Source organism: Lonchura striata, chromosome 2 (genome assembly GCF_046129695.1).
Source record: "Lonchura striata isolate bLonStr1 chromosome 2, bLonStr1.mat, whole genome shotgun sequence".
Classification (NCBI taxonomy): Eukaryota; Metazoa; Chordata; class Aves; order Passeriformes; family Estrildidae; genus Lonchura; species Lonchura striata.
Window position 1 is genome coordinate 107,074,930 of NC_134604.1, and position 17,257 is coordinate 107,092,186.

Here is a 17,257-nt window from a genome sequence, read left to right on the forward strand (position 1 = left end):
CCTTCAGCTTGAAAGACACATTTAAGGAAGGTTAAGCAAACTTCATCCCTCAAAATCAAACAGCAGTGAATATTTTTACTACTAAATCATAGTTCAGGTCTTAAAGAAAATTTATGAAGTTTTCAAGATACTTGATTTAATTTTTCCTTCCTCAAGTATACAATGATTTGTGAGAGATTATTTTATGTAGCATTACAATTTCATTGCCACTTATAACCCATTTCCAATGCAGTTAAAGCATGAAAATAAGTTAGAGTTCAAAGTTTTAACCAAAGTAGAATAATTACAGACTAAAACTCTAAATGTTCATCATACTGTTACAGGTATTGTAGTTTATTGTCTTATACAATTATGCCAAGTTTGAATTGCATAAGCTGTATGCAATCCAACATAAGATACTGTACTTATGGATTAGAGAGAATAAAAATGTGCATGCGAAATAATTTTAAGCATGGCATGGATAAATAAAAAGTCTAAAGAATCTTGACATGATGCAGAAAGCAAAGGCTTTCTAAAGTACTTCCTGAAATAAACAGGCAAAACATCATTTGAATGCAGATGAATAATTTATCATTAATAGTAACAACAGCAATGATGACAATTATGACTTCACCTTTGGGAATTACTAATTCTACAAAGGTAGAATCAGAACTTGAAAGAAAAGCACAGTGCATAAATTTATGAAGCAGACAAAAATGGAAATTAAGATGACTTTTTCTTTCCCACCTCCATCTTGCTACTTTTAATTTGACCTGTGACAAAAGCCTTTTTTTTAGTTACTTGCTAAAAATCCAATGATTTTCCAATTTCCCTCAGAAGAACATGTATCTCAGTGAGAACATGTATCTCTATCAAGGCCATGACTGGGTAACAGCTCAGTGCAGTGAGATAGAAAAGCAGAAGCACCTTAATGGAATTCAGTAAAGTCACAGAACTAGAGGAGTGCTGGAATGAATCAGCTGCCAGCCAGGAGGAAGTTTGAACCAGGGACTATTCACTCACCTGGCACTGTCAGCCCCAGGGGGAACGGGAGGCTGACCATGCTGCTGCCTAGAAATCTCTCTGATGTAGCAGCAGTTAATTTCAAGACAAGTAAATATAAAGTACAAAACATCATTTTTTCACCAGGGCATTACAAAATCTAAGAACTTCCTTGGGAAATCAGGTTATTCATACTCAAATCATTGCCAGCATTGTCTGTTTCACTCCCTTGTGTAGATTACTGAACAGTTTTAAGCTCAGTGTGACCTTTACTTTTTCTCTATAGCAATATTCTAGACATTACTCTAAATGTGTTTGGGGAAAAGAAAGAGCTGGAATGCTGGATACATCACATTGAAAATGACATATGGATAAACTTACATTCTATAAAGTGAGAGAAATGGGGTCGTATTTCTAAATATTTTATCAGATTATATCTCTTTCATAAGCAGCCCCACAAAATAATGAAAAAAACCCAATCAAATAGGTTTCAGAATTTAAATTAGGTTTTATAACTAGAAAAAGCTAATCAAATAATGGAGAAAAACATGTAAAAAAATCGGAGTTAGTCATTAGTATTATTTTATTGACAAATCTTCAGCAGAGAGAAACTATTAAGAACTCCTGAATATTTAAAAAAAAACACCCCAAAACTAAGCTGCCGTCACTTTCAAAAAATCACAATAAAATCCTAATCAAAGAAAAAATATTTGAGGGAGACAATCCTCAAAATTGGAGAAAACTGTTTATGAGGGGAAAATTTCCATGAAAAACAGAGCAGCTAAATACCCTTATCCATCAGAAAAGATAATGAAGCAATGGAAGATTAACAAATGCTCGCAAAATAAACAAATCTTTTAAGATGGTCAAAAATAAATATCTTTTTAACATTAAAATAAACCTTAGTCGTGAATCAAAAAAGAAAAGTCTTTTTAAATGCATGTAGGTTTTACATACAGGAAAGGAAAAAAAGATCAAATATTATAACTGATCTGCAATACATCATTCAGTCCTCAGGAGACTTTTCCATCTGTAGGAAATAATTAATTACAAATAATGTATGTAAATAAAATATGGAAATATCTAAAATACTCTAACAAAATTTCAGTGTTAATAATGTGAGTCCAGAATGAAGACATGAGATATGGCCCATCTATACAGCACAAGAAAAATAGTAACTGTCCAGAGCTTCATGCAATATTGATAAAAAGACTTCTGTTCCCTTGCACTACAGGAGAATCTCCCCAGCCTGGTCAATGCTCACCTCAGGACAGCTGTTCCTGCAGCTGGCCAGGGCACTTGAGGAGCTGATTGCAGCCCAGGCTGGGGAAGGAATTCCCAGGAAGAACTTTATTAAAGCCCATGGCATTACAGGCCAGGCACTGAACAGTATTGAACCAATTAACTGGTTAATTCATGGCCTCTCACTACAGTAAAATTTGACGTGGCAAACCAAATAATTATGAAAGTTTAGACAGAGAAGAAATCATGAAGCCAGTACTTATGCTATGTTTTTGTTGGAAGAATGGCAACTGATTTTAGCATATAAAATGGTTTTTACATCTTGCCCAGTGTTCATCTTGAATTTAGAGCAATTAAGAAACTTTGCACTCATTAATGTTAAATTTCTACAATTCACTCTTTCATCACTTGCTATGGGACACTTGTATTTTATTTCTTCTGTTCCCCCATGCATTATCACCTCTTCAGTTTGCATATGTGGGCAACACATGTAAAATAACTACAGCAGTACAGTAATACAGTATTGAAAAAACAATATCCAAGGTTGTCTGTGAAAGAATTTAGGAGGAATATTAGAAAAATCCACTAGAAGGAGCTAACACTATGTCAAATTTCAAATCAGTACAATAATTTAGAGATACCAGTGGTTTAAAGGGCAAATAATATCTTTGTTGTTGAGAGGAGTTAAATTGGTATTTATTTTTGTCTGATATTTTATTAATTTCACAGGTTAATACAGAAAGTGTACAGTAATTACTGATATGCTACGTATCATTAATTAGTAATAGTTAACTTCCTATTTTGTTGTAGCATTTTGTCCCTTTTGGAAAATTAATTTCACTAAAAATATCACACATAATGTTATAACTGGCAGTTATGTGTTCTGTTTTGCAAATAAGAAAGAGTTGGCCACATGATGAAAAACTAGATATGCTAAGGTGGCTACTCTCTTTGATGGAGTTAAATTTTTATTCTGTAAAAATCTAGAGCAGATTCACACCTGTAATTAAGATGTCCTTCCTCTCTACTGACTGACAGAGATGGACTGCCTTGTCTTATAATTCAAAAAAGCAAAGACAGTTTTATGGTGCCAAAAAATATCACTGAATCTGTCCATAAACATAATTGCAAGAGGACATTTGATGGCAGAACTACATTGAGTGGAAGCTTTGCTTCTGAATAGTGTACCTTCCCTTGATTTCTTAATATAAAATATTGAATGAACTGATAATTTTTGAAAGAATTATTCAACTGCAAAAAAGAGCACCTGAATTGCACTACTGGTTAAGTATCACAAGAGCAAATACAAAACTGGGAAAGTAAAATACAAACACCAATTCTATATGTGCTAGTCAGGCAAATTGACTTCTTGTCAAGAACACTTACTGGTCTGTAGCTGCTTTTCTCTGGCATGCATGTCAGTGAATATTTGTTTGAAATGGCTGGTAAAAGCAGCAAGGTCAGCATCCAGAAACACTGGAGCTTGTTCTTTCTCTTTGAGTGCTTGGCTTTGAGCCTTTAGCCGTTCAATCTGAGGCTGCAGGGTTGACATTCGAATAATTTCATCCTGCAAGTCCAAACAAACAAAAAAAAAAATCAAGATACAGCTACACAAGAAATGAAACTACTAGTGCCATGAAATCACCACTGTTTCAGTGCACGTTACACAACTTTTTTGCCTCCAAATACATCAGTTACAATACAAATCAATTCAACAATTTAAACCTTTCCTCACAAATCAATACTTCTACTCTCAATAAAATTTTTGCTTGAAATTGCTGCTTAAAGCAACCTTAAAGTCACTTTCACAGGACATTTTGCTCAAAGAAAATAAGAATGACTGTACATTAAATTTTCAATCCTAAAGAACATCCTTCTCTTGTGAGGATGGGAAGATAAAAACACCACATAATTCTGGAACCATGTCTGTTAGATCAAGTACAGACTAAATAAAATGAAGTAGAAAAGGAGAGATGAAGATGCCCAGTGATTTCTAGAAGCCTCACAGTGACACATTAGAGGCTGGGGTTAAGATTAGGATAGCACAGAGCAGCTGGAAGGGACTTTCCGGGAACATCTATTCCAATGGCCTGACTACTTCACGGCTGACAAGCTAAAGCACGTTGATAAGGGCATTTTCCAAATGGCTCCTATAGACAGATGGCTGTCACCACTTCTCCAGGAAGCCTTTTTGTTACACTCTTCAAAAACCCTCCCAACTCCAGTCTAAACCTCCCTTGACACAGCTGTCAACCCATTCCCATGCATCCTGTGCCTGGATACCAGGGAATGAGATCAGCACCTCTCTCTTCACTTCCCCTTCTCAGGACACTGTAGAGGGCAATGGGGTTGTGCTATTATACCTTGTATATATTGTGACATGTGCAACTCCTGAATATAAAACAAATGAGCAAAGTAAGCCAAATGTACAGTTCATAGCAGAGATATTAAAAGAAAAGTTTCCTGAACAGTTACAGAGAGCTCTGTAGGCACAATGCCAGCTTGGAAATATCTGAAAATTGAAGTAACAGCATAGACCTCAATTTGGTTTTCAGTATTTTCTTGTTGAGAGCTTTTGGAGTCAGAGATTTCCTAAAGTCAAACTTCCACAAGTATGTCATGCAATTTATAATGCAATAAAACACCTGAATAGATTTCTGTTAATCAATATTAGCTTGGAAGCTCTCCGCCCACAGAGCTGTCTACAGTAAGAGAAAGAAGCAAATTTCTATGGTGGTGCAGCACACCAAAAAAAAAACAATTGGGGAGAATTATAAATGAATTGGTGCGACGGTTTTTGTAAAACTCATGTGATTCTCTCATATTGTGACAGAAGAATATTCCTCCATTTGATTACACAACCCACACTGAATCAGAACACAGGGTATGTAAGAAGTAAAATTATCTGCAAGGGCAGAACTTTGGATTTGAAGGCATAGATCCTTAACAGAGGTTAGGAGCAACGTTTTCTTAATGAGGAACTAAAGACACAGATTTTTACATGAAAAAGAAATATGAAAAAGACTTTAGGCCCACAGTTCCCTCTAAGTGTCTAAATATCCTAATAACTAAATATTTCAGGCAGATTTTTAAAGACCCATACCCTGGGTTCTATTGCCTCTTTATTTCTTTACTATTCTTTCCTATCCTTGATCAAATATTTTCCATAATTACTTTATACATTCAAGGACTCCATTTACCATTTTTATAGTGAAATATATTGTAGGTCATAATCTCTCCCACTGTTGGGACACCTAAGAAGCACAACATAATAAAAAACTTGAATAAGTTTTTTAACTCTAACCTTGCATCTTTCTAACTGAGTTTTTACTGTAGCAGGATCTGTTGCTGGTGTGGGTTGTGTTTTCAGCCAGTTTTCTGCAGCAATTGCTGTCTGCTCCAGTTGCTGCAGCTGGGAGTAGAAGTCAATGATGTTATTTTGGTACTCCAGCCATGCCAGTCTTTCACTCAGCAACTGACAGAACTCAATCCAGCGGCTCTTCAGCTGCTCTGAGGCTTGTCTAATGTTGTCAGGATTCAGACCCTCTAGAAAAACAAGAGAAAATGCTTAAAGATAAACAAGTTACTAAGAAAAAGGAAAAAAAAAAAAAGTAGGAGGGTCTAACAATTCAATTTCTCTATTTGTGAGCTCATAAATCCAGTTAATAATTTATCACCAAATAACAGTTATGAATCTACAGATGTTACACATTAGTTTGGAAAGAATATAAAAAATATTTAAAGTTGCTGCCTGGGTACTTTTGTTCCTATAGGAATGCATTATAAACTACATTAAAGTACAATAATAGGAATAAAGCAGAAAGTAGAGATACAATACATAAAGTTAATTAAAACTGCTGTAAGAAATAAAAAAAATGCCTGACAGCTGGATTCTCAAACCTATACTTGGAATGTAATTAGATTTTAATGTACAAGATTGCTGCTGGCTTTTCTTCTATAAAAAGACTGGTTACAATTAATAGGAACTATATGCTACAGTTATTTAGAGGTTTCTTATAATCCAACCCTCATATTTTGCATTATACATTATTTTAGAAATGTTATAAACACTAAGGAATAAACAAAGTACCAGATCAAACCTCCATTTAGGCCAGTCCTGAGTGTCCAACAATGACCATAAGGAGACAGTAAGAAGAGAGCCAAGAAAACAGAGCTGATGCTTCTCTATGGTTATTTTCAAAGTGATTGGTTTCTCTGATGTAGTTTGCCTATTCCTGTCTGTTGTTCAATAATCATGCTTATAATAAAGTTCATAAAATAAAACTGACTTTAGTTATTGCAGACAAGGTAATTATTTAGAAAAATAAAAGGTAAAAGGAACTTTATTCACTTTCTGTGAAGAAAGTAAAGGAATGGATATAGAAGACAAGAAAATGTGTCTTAAAATAACATAATCACCATGTAATTTGAACTCAGGATGACTTCAAAATAATAATTTAATAATCTCATTTATTTTCCAATGGAAGTTTAAATGTAGTCTCTAATACTTTTTGAATTGTAATGACATGTAATGATACACATGGCAATAGGACCAATACTGATTTCAAAATTAGCAAAATTCTCAAATCATTGAACAATGCCACTTTTAATAACACCATCACATAGTCATACAATAGCCAATCAGTTAAACAGAAGCTATGTTTTTATCAAAATAAAAAAAAAAAATAGAGTACTTTTCATTAAAGCAAGTTTAAAAGCAAATAAGACAAAAGCCTTCTGTCCTCCACTTCTGCAATTTTTGAAACACTACTGAATATGGGTTTTTTGGTTAGCAATCTGTACTCCAAATCTACAGGAAAATTTCTTTATCAGGATTAAAAATAGTAAAGCTCATGGCAATTTTGGAAGGTAGAACACAGGAAATAGAGTCAGGATTAAAAATAGTAAAGCTCATGGCAATTTTGAAAGGTAGAACACAGGAAATAGAGTCCTAATTACAGGTAAATGCTGTAGGAAAAAGTATAAAATATTGTAAGGAATTGCTATAACGCATGCTATATGGTAAACCACACTAAATGATAATCTGGGAGGGATCATGTCTGCTGTGGAGCATCATAGTGCTCTGGCAAATCCTGTTCTGGATCCAGCTCAGGGCTATTTCATTCAGAGTTGCTTGGAAACAGCCCACTTGGAAACAGAGTGTGCAGTAACCTGATAGCAATTCTCTGGATATGCTTTTGCTCTGGGATGGTGCCCCCAGCCAAACAAATTGTACAGCATTTTAAAAAGCAAAACTATTGGAAAAATAAAGCTGGGAGATAATGGTAATGGTGGTGATTGGAGCAGCTCCACATCCACATTGTACTCAAAAAACTGAAGAGAACATTTTAAGGACTGAGCAAGGATATAAAACGAACTTTGAAGTATGAAGAGGTAAAATAGGATTTTGACACATTTTAATAAAATCCAAAAGTGATCTTGTCTTCTGTGAGTGTGTGGTGCATCTGGAAATGTGGTAGCATAACTACATTTTCTAATCGTGTAATGCCTAATGAGCATGTGAAGAGGCAGAATAAACCTGAATGGCACAGCACATCTGAATAACAGCAACCACAGACAACCAGGCACACAGATAGTGACTTAACAGCAGCAAGAACAAACATCCATATAGATAATAAGACTTTAATTATGCTGTATTTTAACAATTGTTTGTGTGAAAAAAAGAGAGCAGATTATCTTTGCCATTGTGTTCATTATTATCTCTGAACCTGGAAGACATGGCTTGTGAGTTTGGCAGACTAGATATAAAAAGATCACTTTATTTTTCTTCCTTTCCTTTCTTTTCAGCTGCCACAGTCACCCAAGTACCTTTAAGCGAGATTATGATTACCAGAAGTGCAGTCATGGATTCTCCATATATAATAATACTTTTCACTGCAGTATTTTCTTCCAGGATTCAAAGAAGACTGTATTTCAGATGAAAATCTAGATTCACTAGATCCTCCTTTCTTATTTTGTTCATAGGTCCCTCTTCAGATGATACATTTAAATATGTGAAAACAGCCATTATTATTCAATTTTTCTTTAATTAATTTATTTAACGTCTAAATTTCAAGACTAAATGTGATTGCATAAATACATAGAGAAAGAAATGCATTTGCTCTTCATGTTCCTAAAATGGAAAGTACAAAACTGGGTTATGCAGTCATTTTTGGTAAAATATTTCAGAGATGCACCTTCACTAGGCAGAATATCCTACTGTAAGGTAGATATTTCCATAAGAGGTGTTGTTAAAATTGTTATTTTTCAGTCCATTCAGGTAAATCAAAGTTGTCCTAAGATCCCAGAAGAATGCAATTCCTGTATTCCAGAGGGATGCAATAAAATGACTGTTACTTGCAATGAGATCATTTGGGCAAGTCTGACCCATTGGAAAAAATCAAGAATTTCACATGGAATGGAAATCTTAGGGTTGGAAGGGACTTCTGGAGATTATCCAGTCCAAGCCCCATGCCCAGGCAGGGTAACCCAGAGCAGGTGGCACAGAAAATGTCCAGGTGGGGTTTAGAATGTCACCAGAGAGAGACTTCCCTGAGTAGCACAGGGTTCCAGTGCTCTGCCATCCCCAAAGAAAAAAAATTCTTCCTCTAGCTGAGGTGGAACTTCCTGCATTTTAATTTATTACTCCTTAATAAACTCCTTTGTTCCTTGTCCTATTTAAAACTTTCTTCTGTGATAACTACTGATTTCTTGGCTAACGTAAGCAACTTTACCAAGACATAACAAAAGTGTACAAGCAGGCAAAGAAACAATATAAAACCCATTTTCTAGCAAAACATTATTTTATGAATAGTGGTTGGTTCATAATCTTTTCATGTTGTACATACTAAAAGCTTCTGGTATAATCATTGTATAAATATACTGTACCTAGAGGAAACAGATCATTGTCTGAAGTGCATCTGTTAATTTTATTACCTTGTATACTGCACATAATAAATTGTGCCTGAATATTTTTAATTGTGCAGCACCTTGCATGCAAGTGCTTTGGAATTGCCACTTAATATGAAATATATTTTGTTAAGTGCATCTGTCATTTGCACAGTTCTGTGATAGAGTAATGTAATAATTTTTGGGTTTTGTAGCTTTCAACTCTTGTGTAACTTACAAGATAATGTATTTCTTCCACAGAATGGTGGCAATTCAAAATTACATGTTTTATTGCAACAAATTGAATTGTATTCACTTTAATGCTTCCTGTCAAAATTCTCTGATTATTCATTTTGATATCCTATTTATTTTATTCTAAACTACTATAATAGCCAAGTGTCCATTCCAACTACTTCACTTCTGCTTCAACAGATTTTTCATTCTATTTTATAATATGATTTAGTAAATAAATAAAAAAAAAACCAACAGATTTTTTTTTTTCTTAGAAATACTGGTAAATAGAATATATAAGTTTTCACTGATTGCAACCATTGGTCTTTGAAATCATGGGCAAGGAGAGGCAGAGCACAGCCCATGTGGGCAGTAGGGTAAAGAAGCATCCACCAAAGATCATCAAGGATTTCCCTTGTAATGGGAAAAGCCCTTCAAATGACAATGTCCAGACACCCTGCCTACAAACACAGGAGCAGTTGTGCTGTGGGAGAGGGCACATCTTTCCAGGGAAAATTCTTCTGCTGACAGCAGCTGACAATGTTGACGTAAGGCTAGAAGTGTCCTGTGTAAATATGTTTCCTCAGAATATTTGCCTCTGCTGAGGAACAAATAAATTAAACCCTTAATAAACCAGTCCAATTCTCTCCAGAATCCTGTTTTTTAATTTATTCTCTCTCCTACCTATCACAGAAAAAAAAAAAAAAGGCAAGAAAATAAATATAAATGATTCAACAATGGAGTTCACCACTATTATGAACTTCCTCTTCTAATCCACCAGAGGTCTCATCTTTTTATGCTCTTCATCTGCTACAGTCAGAATCATGTTTATGAGCAAACAGAAAGAATATTTTAAATATTAAGTAAAGCCAGCATATTCAGTGCCAGCAATTGTAATCTTAAGGAATCTAATAATTATTAGTCAAGATCTAATTGACATAGAATAAGTAAAAATTTACAATACAATCAAAATTGTCATCACAACTTCTGAACTGATCTATGCTTTAAACCTCTTTGACTTGTATAGTCCTTAATTACAGATTATACTTCAAATGCATGACAATCATCACTAAAGAATAACAATGGGAGCATCATAATTTTTAATCTGTAAATTGTGGTAGTTAGAAAGGTTTCTCATTAAAATGACATAGTACATCTTCTCTCCACTAGATGTTAAAATGCAGATCTCCCACAAATCCATACATGCACATGAATTAATTCCAGTTCCTTCACATTTTATGGAAAAGAGTTCCAGCACTGGAACAGGAAGGTATGAAGGAGTACTTAGGCTGCTCCAAAAATGTTATTTTTGAGATTCAGCAAATATGTCTTCTTGCTCTTAATGAATACAAAAACAAAACAAAAAAAAAATTAATTAATTTTCACAAGACACAAACACTATAGAAACTTAATTGAATTACTGTGGAAAATATAAAGTTGCATAACTCTACTATAGTTTGAAATGAAGTTTTAAAGTTTATATTTTTACTCAACTTTTAGTTCCGTTTCAGCTGAACTAAATTGCAGCCATTAACTGCAATTAGACCATAATGATTGGAAGAAAAGGCAAATGGAGAGTATGCTGTATACAAAAGTACAATGGCTTTACAATAACAGTTAACTTCCTCTATCCTCAAGGAGTAATTTTCAGCATCTCACAATATTTTCCATTTACCAATTCTTTGTTAAAATCATCTCATAGTTCTCACAAACTAATGTTAATTATTTATTCTACTCTTCTGCTGGTAATTACTGCATTAATTGACCATTCCAGACACTATTCTTCAATTTGCCTTTGCATTAGAGGAACAGTTAAAAGTCTGATAAATATTCAAGGTTTCAAGTCCAGAGGAATTGTTTCTCTTTTCAATGGGATTGTTTCCTCCCTAAAACCATGACAGTAAGAGATCTTCATTTTCACAGCCAATTAATCTGTCAGCCATGCTAGAATGTTTTTTCTGCCAAGGCTACCAGAATAAAATGCTTGACACAGAACTCAGAGCAGCTGACAAAGTTGAAGAAGCTGACAAAGTCATGCTGCCTTAGTCTACCCTGTGCCTGCCACCTGGAGGATGTGCTAATTGGAGGATTTGCTTCCTAAAAAAAAGAGGTGTGATTTGAGAAATACTGGAAATATTTACATGCACACCTAGCCAAATGTAAACTATGAATAAGGACGGACCCATGGACTGAGGGAGAGAAAAACAGAATCATGAGTTAAAACTCTATGAGAATAATTAAGATAGAATTTAGTGTATTTGATACATGACATGGTAGGTACGACAGAGCAGGGTAAGCATTATTTAAGGTAGTAGAGAGTTTGGCAACTAACATCAAAATTAAGTCATCATAAAGTACTACATAATCCAAAGAAACTAAACTGGAATTCTTGAGGTGCAGGGCTAAATATGCCCTAGACAGATTCTGCCCAAAATAGGAACCTCAACACATCAGAATGCAAATTTCAGATGCTTCCCTAAAAGTCATGTCCAATCAATTCTTCCATGAAGAAAAAATAAAAAGTCTGAAGTTTTAATATCATCAACCATGGAAAAGTGCCTGAATTATTTCAAACAGGGTGTAGATGTTACCAGACTGCCTTCAGTATACTCAGAGACTCTGGAAAGGGACTCATTGTATAAATTTTTACAGTAATGATAATTAAATATGTCCTGTACATTAAATATGGTCTCTTTTAAAATATTATACCTTCATACTTTAGCAAAATAATCATAGGATTCCATCAAATTTCTTTAGCTTGACCAGTTAATACCTCAGACTTAAATAATTTTACTTTTAGCAATTTAATTATTGGTTATTCATTGTAACAATTAAAGAGAATTTCTGTATTTCTGGTAATCGTATCAGTATGATAGATGTTGACCCATTTTAATTATTTGATTGCAAGGCAAGATATCCCTTAATATTAAGAACAATGGCATGAGTTACAGTTTTACTTTAATTAACTTTTCCTTGGGTTTTGTTTTTCCCTTATTTAAAAGTTCAAAAGAATGACATAATGTAATAATTTCTTCAGAGAAAATAAAAAGACAGAACCCTTGCACCTATTTTTCTTTGTTCAAGAGTTGCATAAACGTTGACAATTATTATATTCAAAAAAACCAAATGCCAAAAAATTCTTCCAAATCCCAATAAAATGTTATATTTTCTATGATACAGAACATTACAGAAATATATATATTACAAAACATACATTGTATATTAAAAGTCAGAAGCATTTTTTCCCTAGCTGTTTAATGTAATGCCTCTGGAGCTGTCTAACTCAGATGTGTTAATGTACTTCAAAGCTTAGAGAACTCAGAAAATAAGATTACAACTTAAGTCTTTGCACAGAACAGATTGCTAATATACAATTCATTATAGTGACTTTCTAACACATTTCTCTGCATGGTACTAAAGTGGTAATACTTTTTTTCTCTTCTCTAATTAACAGATTTAACATTCAGAAATAATAAAAGATATATAAAGCAATATCACTTTACCGTTCCATTTAGACAATATGTGCTAATATAATTCTTGTGATAAATATGAACCTGTTCGTTGATCAAATCCCTAAGAAGATTATCTAAAGCAACTCCCATGTAATTACCATTCACCATCTGTTCCACCAGGGCCTCAGCTGATCTGCTGGCATCTTGCAGTTTTCTGTACTTCTCAGGCTTTTCTCGCTGGATGCCCTGCAGCAAGACAGGAAAGGTGAGTATTTCAACAGAGGGATTTCAAACAAGACAATAATTAATCTCAGGGATGTCTTCTGATTTCTTGAGACTTTTTAACCCATTTTATTGCCCTGACTTCCCCCTAGTTTATAATGAAAGAGGTAAGTACCATAAATCACCAGGAAGGGAATCAGTCAAAGTCAAATACAAAAACTGAGAGAACACAACACAGTTAACAAATGACACATATCAGTATTTTATAGACACATAAAAGACACAGAAATTAAGAGCTATTTGAAGCACAATATTTCAGAAACAAAATAGTCGTTTAACAGAAATGCCTTGTGGAAGAATAGATTTGCTTATTTTCATGGTAAAAGCAAAAATCGACCATTCTCACCAAACCACAGGGATACACAGCACTCTACAGTATCAAACCCACATAAAATTTGATTGTTTATATTACTATTTTACTTGAAAACAAAATAACAACTGTAAAATGTATATGTAAGACCACATGCAGCAGACACCCATATATGGGCTGTTAAGAAGAAGAGTTAACTGCAGATTTAATAAGGGCTTCTCATTATATTTTGTACTTAATACTCTTGATTCACCTTTATATACGCAAAAAATTCTCAAATATTCAGGTCAGCTAGTAAGGCCTAGTAAAGGCCTGCTGATAAAATTACAAGATACAATAGGAGTCTAAATTTAAAAAACATTTTGGGTCAGTAGAAATACTGGTGGAATGTAAATTCATTTTAGATCTGACAGCCCATCAATGCTGTCTTGTAATTAACACCATGAAGTCCCTTCACTGATTTTAAACTAAATTAGTTGAATCATTTAGGTGCAATTTAGAAGTTCAAAGATGCAAGAACGGCCCACAGTCAAGTTTGATATCAAAAATAAAACAGACTATATATGTCCCAGAGATCCTGACCAACACAGGGTCCCACAAATCAAATCCCTCACTTTTTGGAGCAGATGCACACATACAAGAGGATATGTTCCCCCAAATCCTACATGATGTATAAGGAAACATAACACTTGGCCCTGGTTGCAGCTTCCCAGGCTGGCTGATCCCACTGGGCTTCCCCATCACCCTGTTTATTTCCACAGCAAAGGTAGGCACTGCATGATTTCAAAAACGTTCCTTAAGCTGAAAAGAAAGCTCAAGTAGGTGTCTAAGAATGCATTTAGTAAAAGAACCTTATACACATAAATTTGGAAATACTATTTTTTAAATAGATTGTTGTGAAGAAATTTTCTTAAAATGACTTTTAAAATATGATGTTTAAAAACATGATCAGTTTAACAAGAAGCAGCTCCTGGAAAACTTCATAAGTGAGGAGACACAGAAACTTGGAAGAGAACTTTTTAATTAAATTCATGCTTTTCCTTAGCCTACCTATAACTGCTATTCATTTGTGCATATAGAAATGGTTAAACAGCAGGCTTTTTAACAGTATCTCAAATATTCTTTTTAACACAGTCACTAAAACAATTTTGGAGAAATGAAATATATAAAGAAAATATAGTTAGAGAATAATAAAATAGTATGTATTTTAGAAACATATTTTTATATATAACTAAATTACCATTGAAACATTATGAAGTTTTATTCAAATAAGTTACAGATGACTGTGTGAATTATCTCTCATTTTTGTAGGTCAATAAAATCTTACATGATTACCCAGAAAAATTTAAATATTTTCCAAATTTAAAAAGTAAATTAACTCTCTGCAGAGTTCCAAAATCTCTTACAGAATCTTAATTAATACTACTCTTTCTATAATGCTAGGTATAATTAACATGAGAATAACTACTGAGAACTCAAAGGAATCATTAAAACACTAAAATATACTGAAAATAATTCTGCTCCGTCTGTAACACCAGGTGTGTAATTATCATGTGTGCAACTGTAGTGAGCAGAAAAAAATAATTTAGAAAAACCCAAAACTACTTCATAAAATATGCTAAAACTTATCTTTTTAAAATATAAAAATGATAAGACATAAAAGCTTGTGGAAGTCAACCCTTCCCTCCCCAGCATATGCTATGTGTGCAGGTAAACATGGGAAATGTTCACCTCTCTCCTGAAAGATTCAAGTTCCCAGGTCCTGGTAGAAAATATAAGCATGACTATACGTACAGAATCCTTAAATAAACATATCAAACTTTCTGTCAGTTATTTTTTCCGTTCATTTATATGCAAATGGTATTTATTATGCAAATAGGAAGCACAGCGACAACCAAAGGAGGAGACACTGAGCTCGTTTCCTCCTACAAAGACAAATTATGTGACCTGGGGAGAAAGGAGGAAATTCCCTCCAGTTACTCAAACCACTGACCATGTGTCCCTGCATTATTCTGAACACTGCCATCGTTTGCCAAACCTACAAATCGTGCCTTGGGTTTTTAAGATCCTCAGGAGAAATATTTCCATAACCCAGTGTCAAGTGCCTAGAAATGAATGGAAGAGTCCTGGAAACACCTTTCACTTATCACTGTGGCTCTGTTTTCTTTAGTGAAGGGGACCATACTCTTGAACCAGATTAATTTATGTCACAAGTAAAATGGGATCATTTTTAAGGGATTTGTGAAGTTTTGAAACTTAAATTCCATATAATAATATTATACAGAATAATATAATTATAATAATAATGAAAAAATATAATTCTTATTCAATGCAATACACACTTTTTGACAATAGTGGCTAAGTCACTTCAAACTATCTCCAAATATATAACCTGCCGCCTTTTTTAACTCTTTTTGCTTTCTGTAAAAAATTTTTTGGGGAAAAAAAAAAAAAAAGACACCAATATTAGAGGGCAAGGTAAACTTTACAGGCTTTTGTCCAAATAGAGATTAATTAATTTTGGACTACTTTGCAACAGGCAATGCAAATGCATTATAGCTCAGTTTTAATTGATTGAAAAAAAAAAAAATATAAATTCATCTTTAGCTAAATACTAGCCAAAGGCAAAGAGGCTGTTTTTAGAAATCTAGACATTTTATTTGACCTTGAGATTTTAGTTGGCAGTTAATAACTTCATAAACTACAAACTACTGACAGCTGGAGAAATTTAGATATTCATATACCAAATCAACATCTTTCTTTGAGAGCTCTGTGAAAAGATGCAGGGCAGCAGTACTCCCTGAGGACCTGTGATGGTGACCCATCACCCTTGAGGACAGAGAGGGCAATATCACCACCTCTGATAGCAACTCAGCTCTCAAATACCCATGCCTAAAAAAACATGACTGGAAAAGGTCACTAAAACAAAACAAACTATGAGAATGGGGCTTCTGAGAATGCCAAAAGTACAAATTTAATTGTCTAGGATATCTGACATTTTCCCTTGCATCTGTTCCTTGTGTTTATATTTGATTCTGAATTTCCAGGTACTTCTTCTTGGGTAACCAAAACTTCTTTCAAGGATTTTTATTTCCAGTTTCTTGTTGGATAGTCTCAAATCCAACTTACTAAGGAGGATTTACTACCTGAAATTATGGAGTTTCTTTTTGCACCTGAACCTTTATATATTTGAATTTGCAATACTGAAATTTCATTATAGCTTACGAAAAACATTTAAGTCCCAAGTCATTCCTAGGTCTGATTTTAATAAAACACACACATTAGCTGTAGAATATTTATGGTGGGATGCAGTATTACAATATTTACTACATTAATGTTTGGATGTCTCCATTATTTAGAAGTATGGCTGCTCAACAATGTAATTTCAATTCTTATGGCTTGCAGTCTCCCTGCTCAGGTAAGGTAACTATCTTTCCTCTTTATCAGGGAAGGGATATCAATACTTTTCTTCTCTCCAGACATAGGAATGGACTTTTTGCACATATCTAATATATTCAAGCTACATAATACATCTGCCAAGGGCTAATTTCCTGCCAGGATCTGAAGAGCAGCTGGCTTAGCAAACAGAGTCACTCATTTCATACAGCCTGCTCTTGGCTCTGTCTCCCCCAGGACTCCTCTGAGCTGGGATGGGAGCAAGCTTTTGCACTTTATGAATCACCAATGATGGCAAAAGAGATTTCCTTGTGGATTTCATTGCCGACATCTCTGTCCCTCTATCATGCGGCAGATGCACTTCTACTAAATCTTATGGAAGTGACCCCTCATCCATGAAAAATGATGGGCAGGAGCAAATTGCCACAAGAGAAAACAACTCTGAAACTAGTAAACTGTCCCCAAAAGAACAGCA

At 34.2% G+C, this 17,257-nt stretch overlaps 1 protein-coding gene across 14 annotated transcripts in view; it reads right to left on the bottom strand.

The window, feature by feature from the left end:
• The window catches only part of DMD (dystrophin), a 1,151,138-nt gene that overhangs the window by 651,331 nt on the left and 482,550 nt on the right, over nucleotides 1–17,257 (bottom strand). For all 14 annotated transcript variants that reach the window (XM_077781657.1, XM_021553010.3, XM_021553014.3 and 11 more), the window contains 3 exons: nucleotides 12,953–13,040; nucleotides 5,528–5,769; nucleotides 3,610–3,790 (listed from right to left, as the gene is read on the bottom strand). In XM_077781657.1, coding sequence (XP_077637783.1) covers nucleotides 3,610–3,790; nucleotides 5,528–5,769; nucleotides 12,953–13,040 — 511 coding nt within the window. The remainder of the gene's footprint in view (nucleotides 1–3,609; nucleotides 3,791–5,527; nucleotides 5,770–12,952; nucleotides 13,041–17,257) is intronic.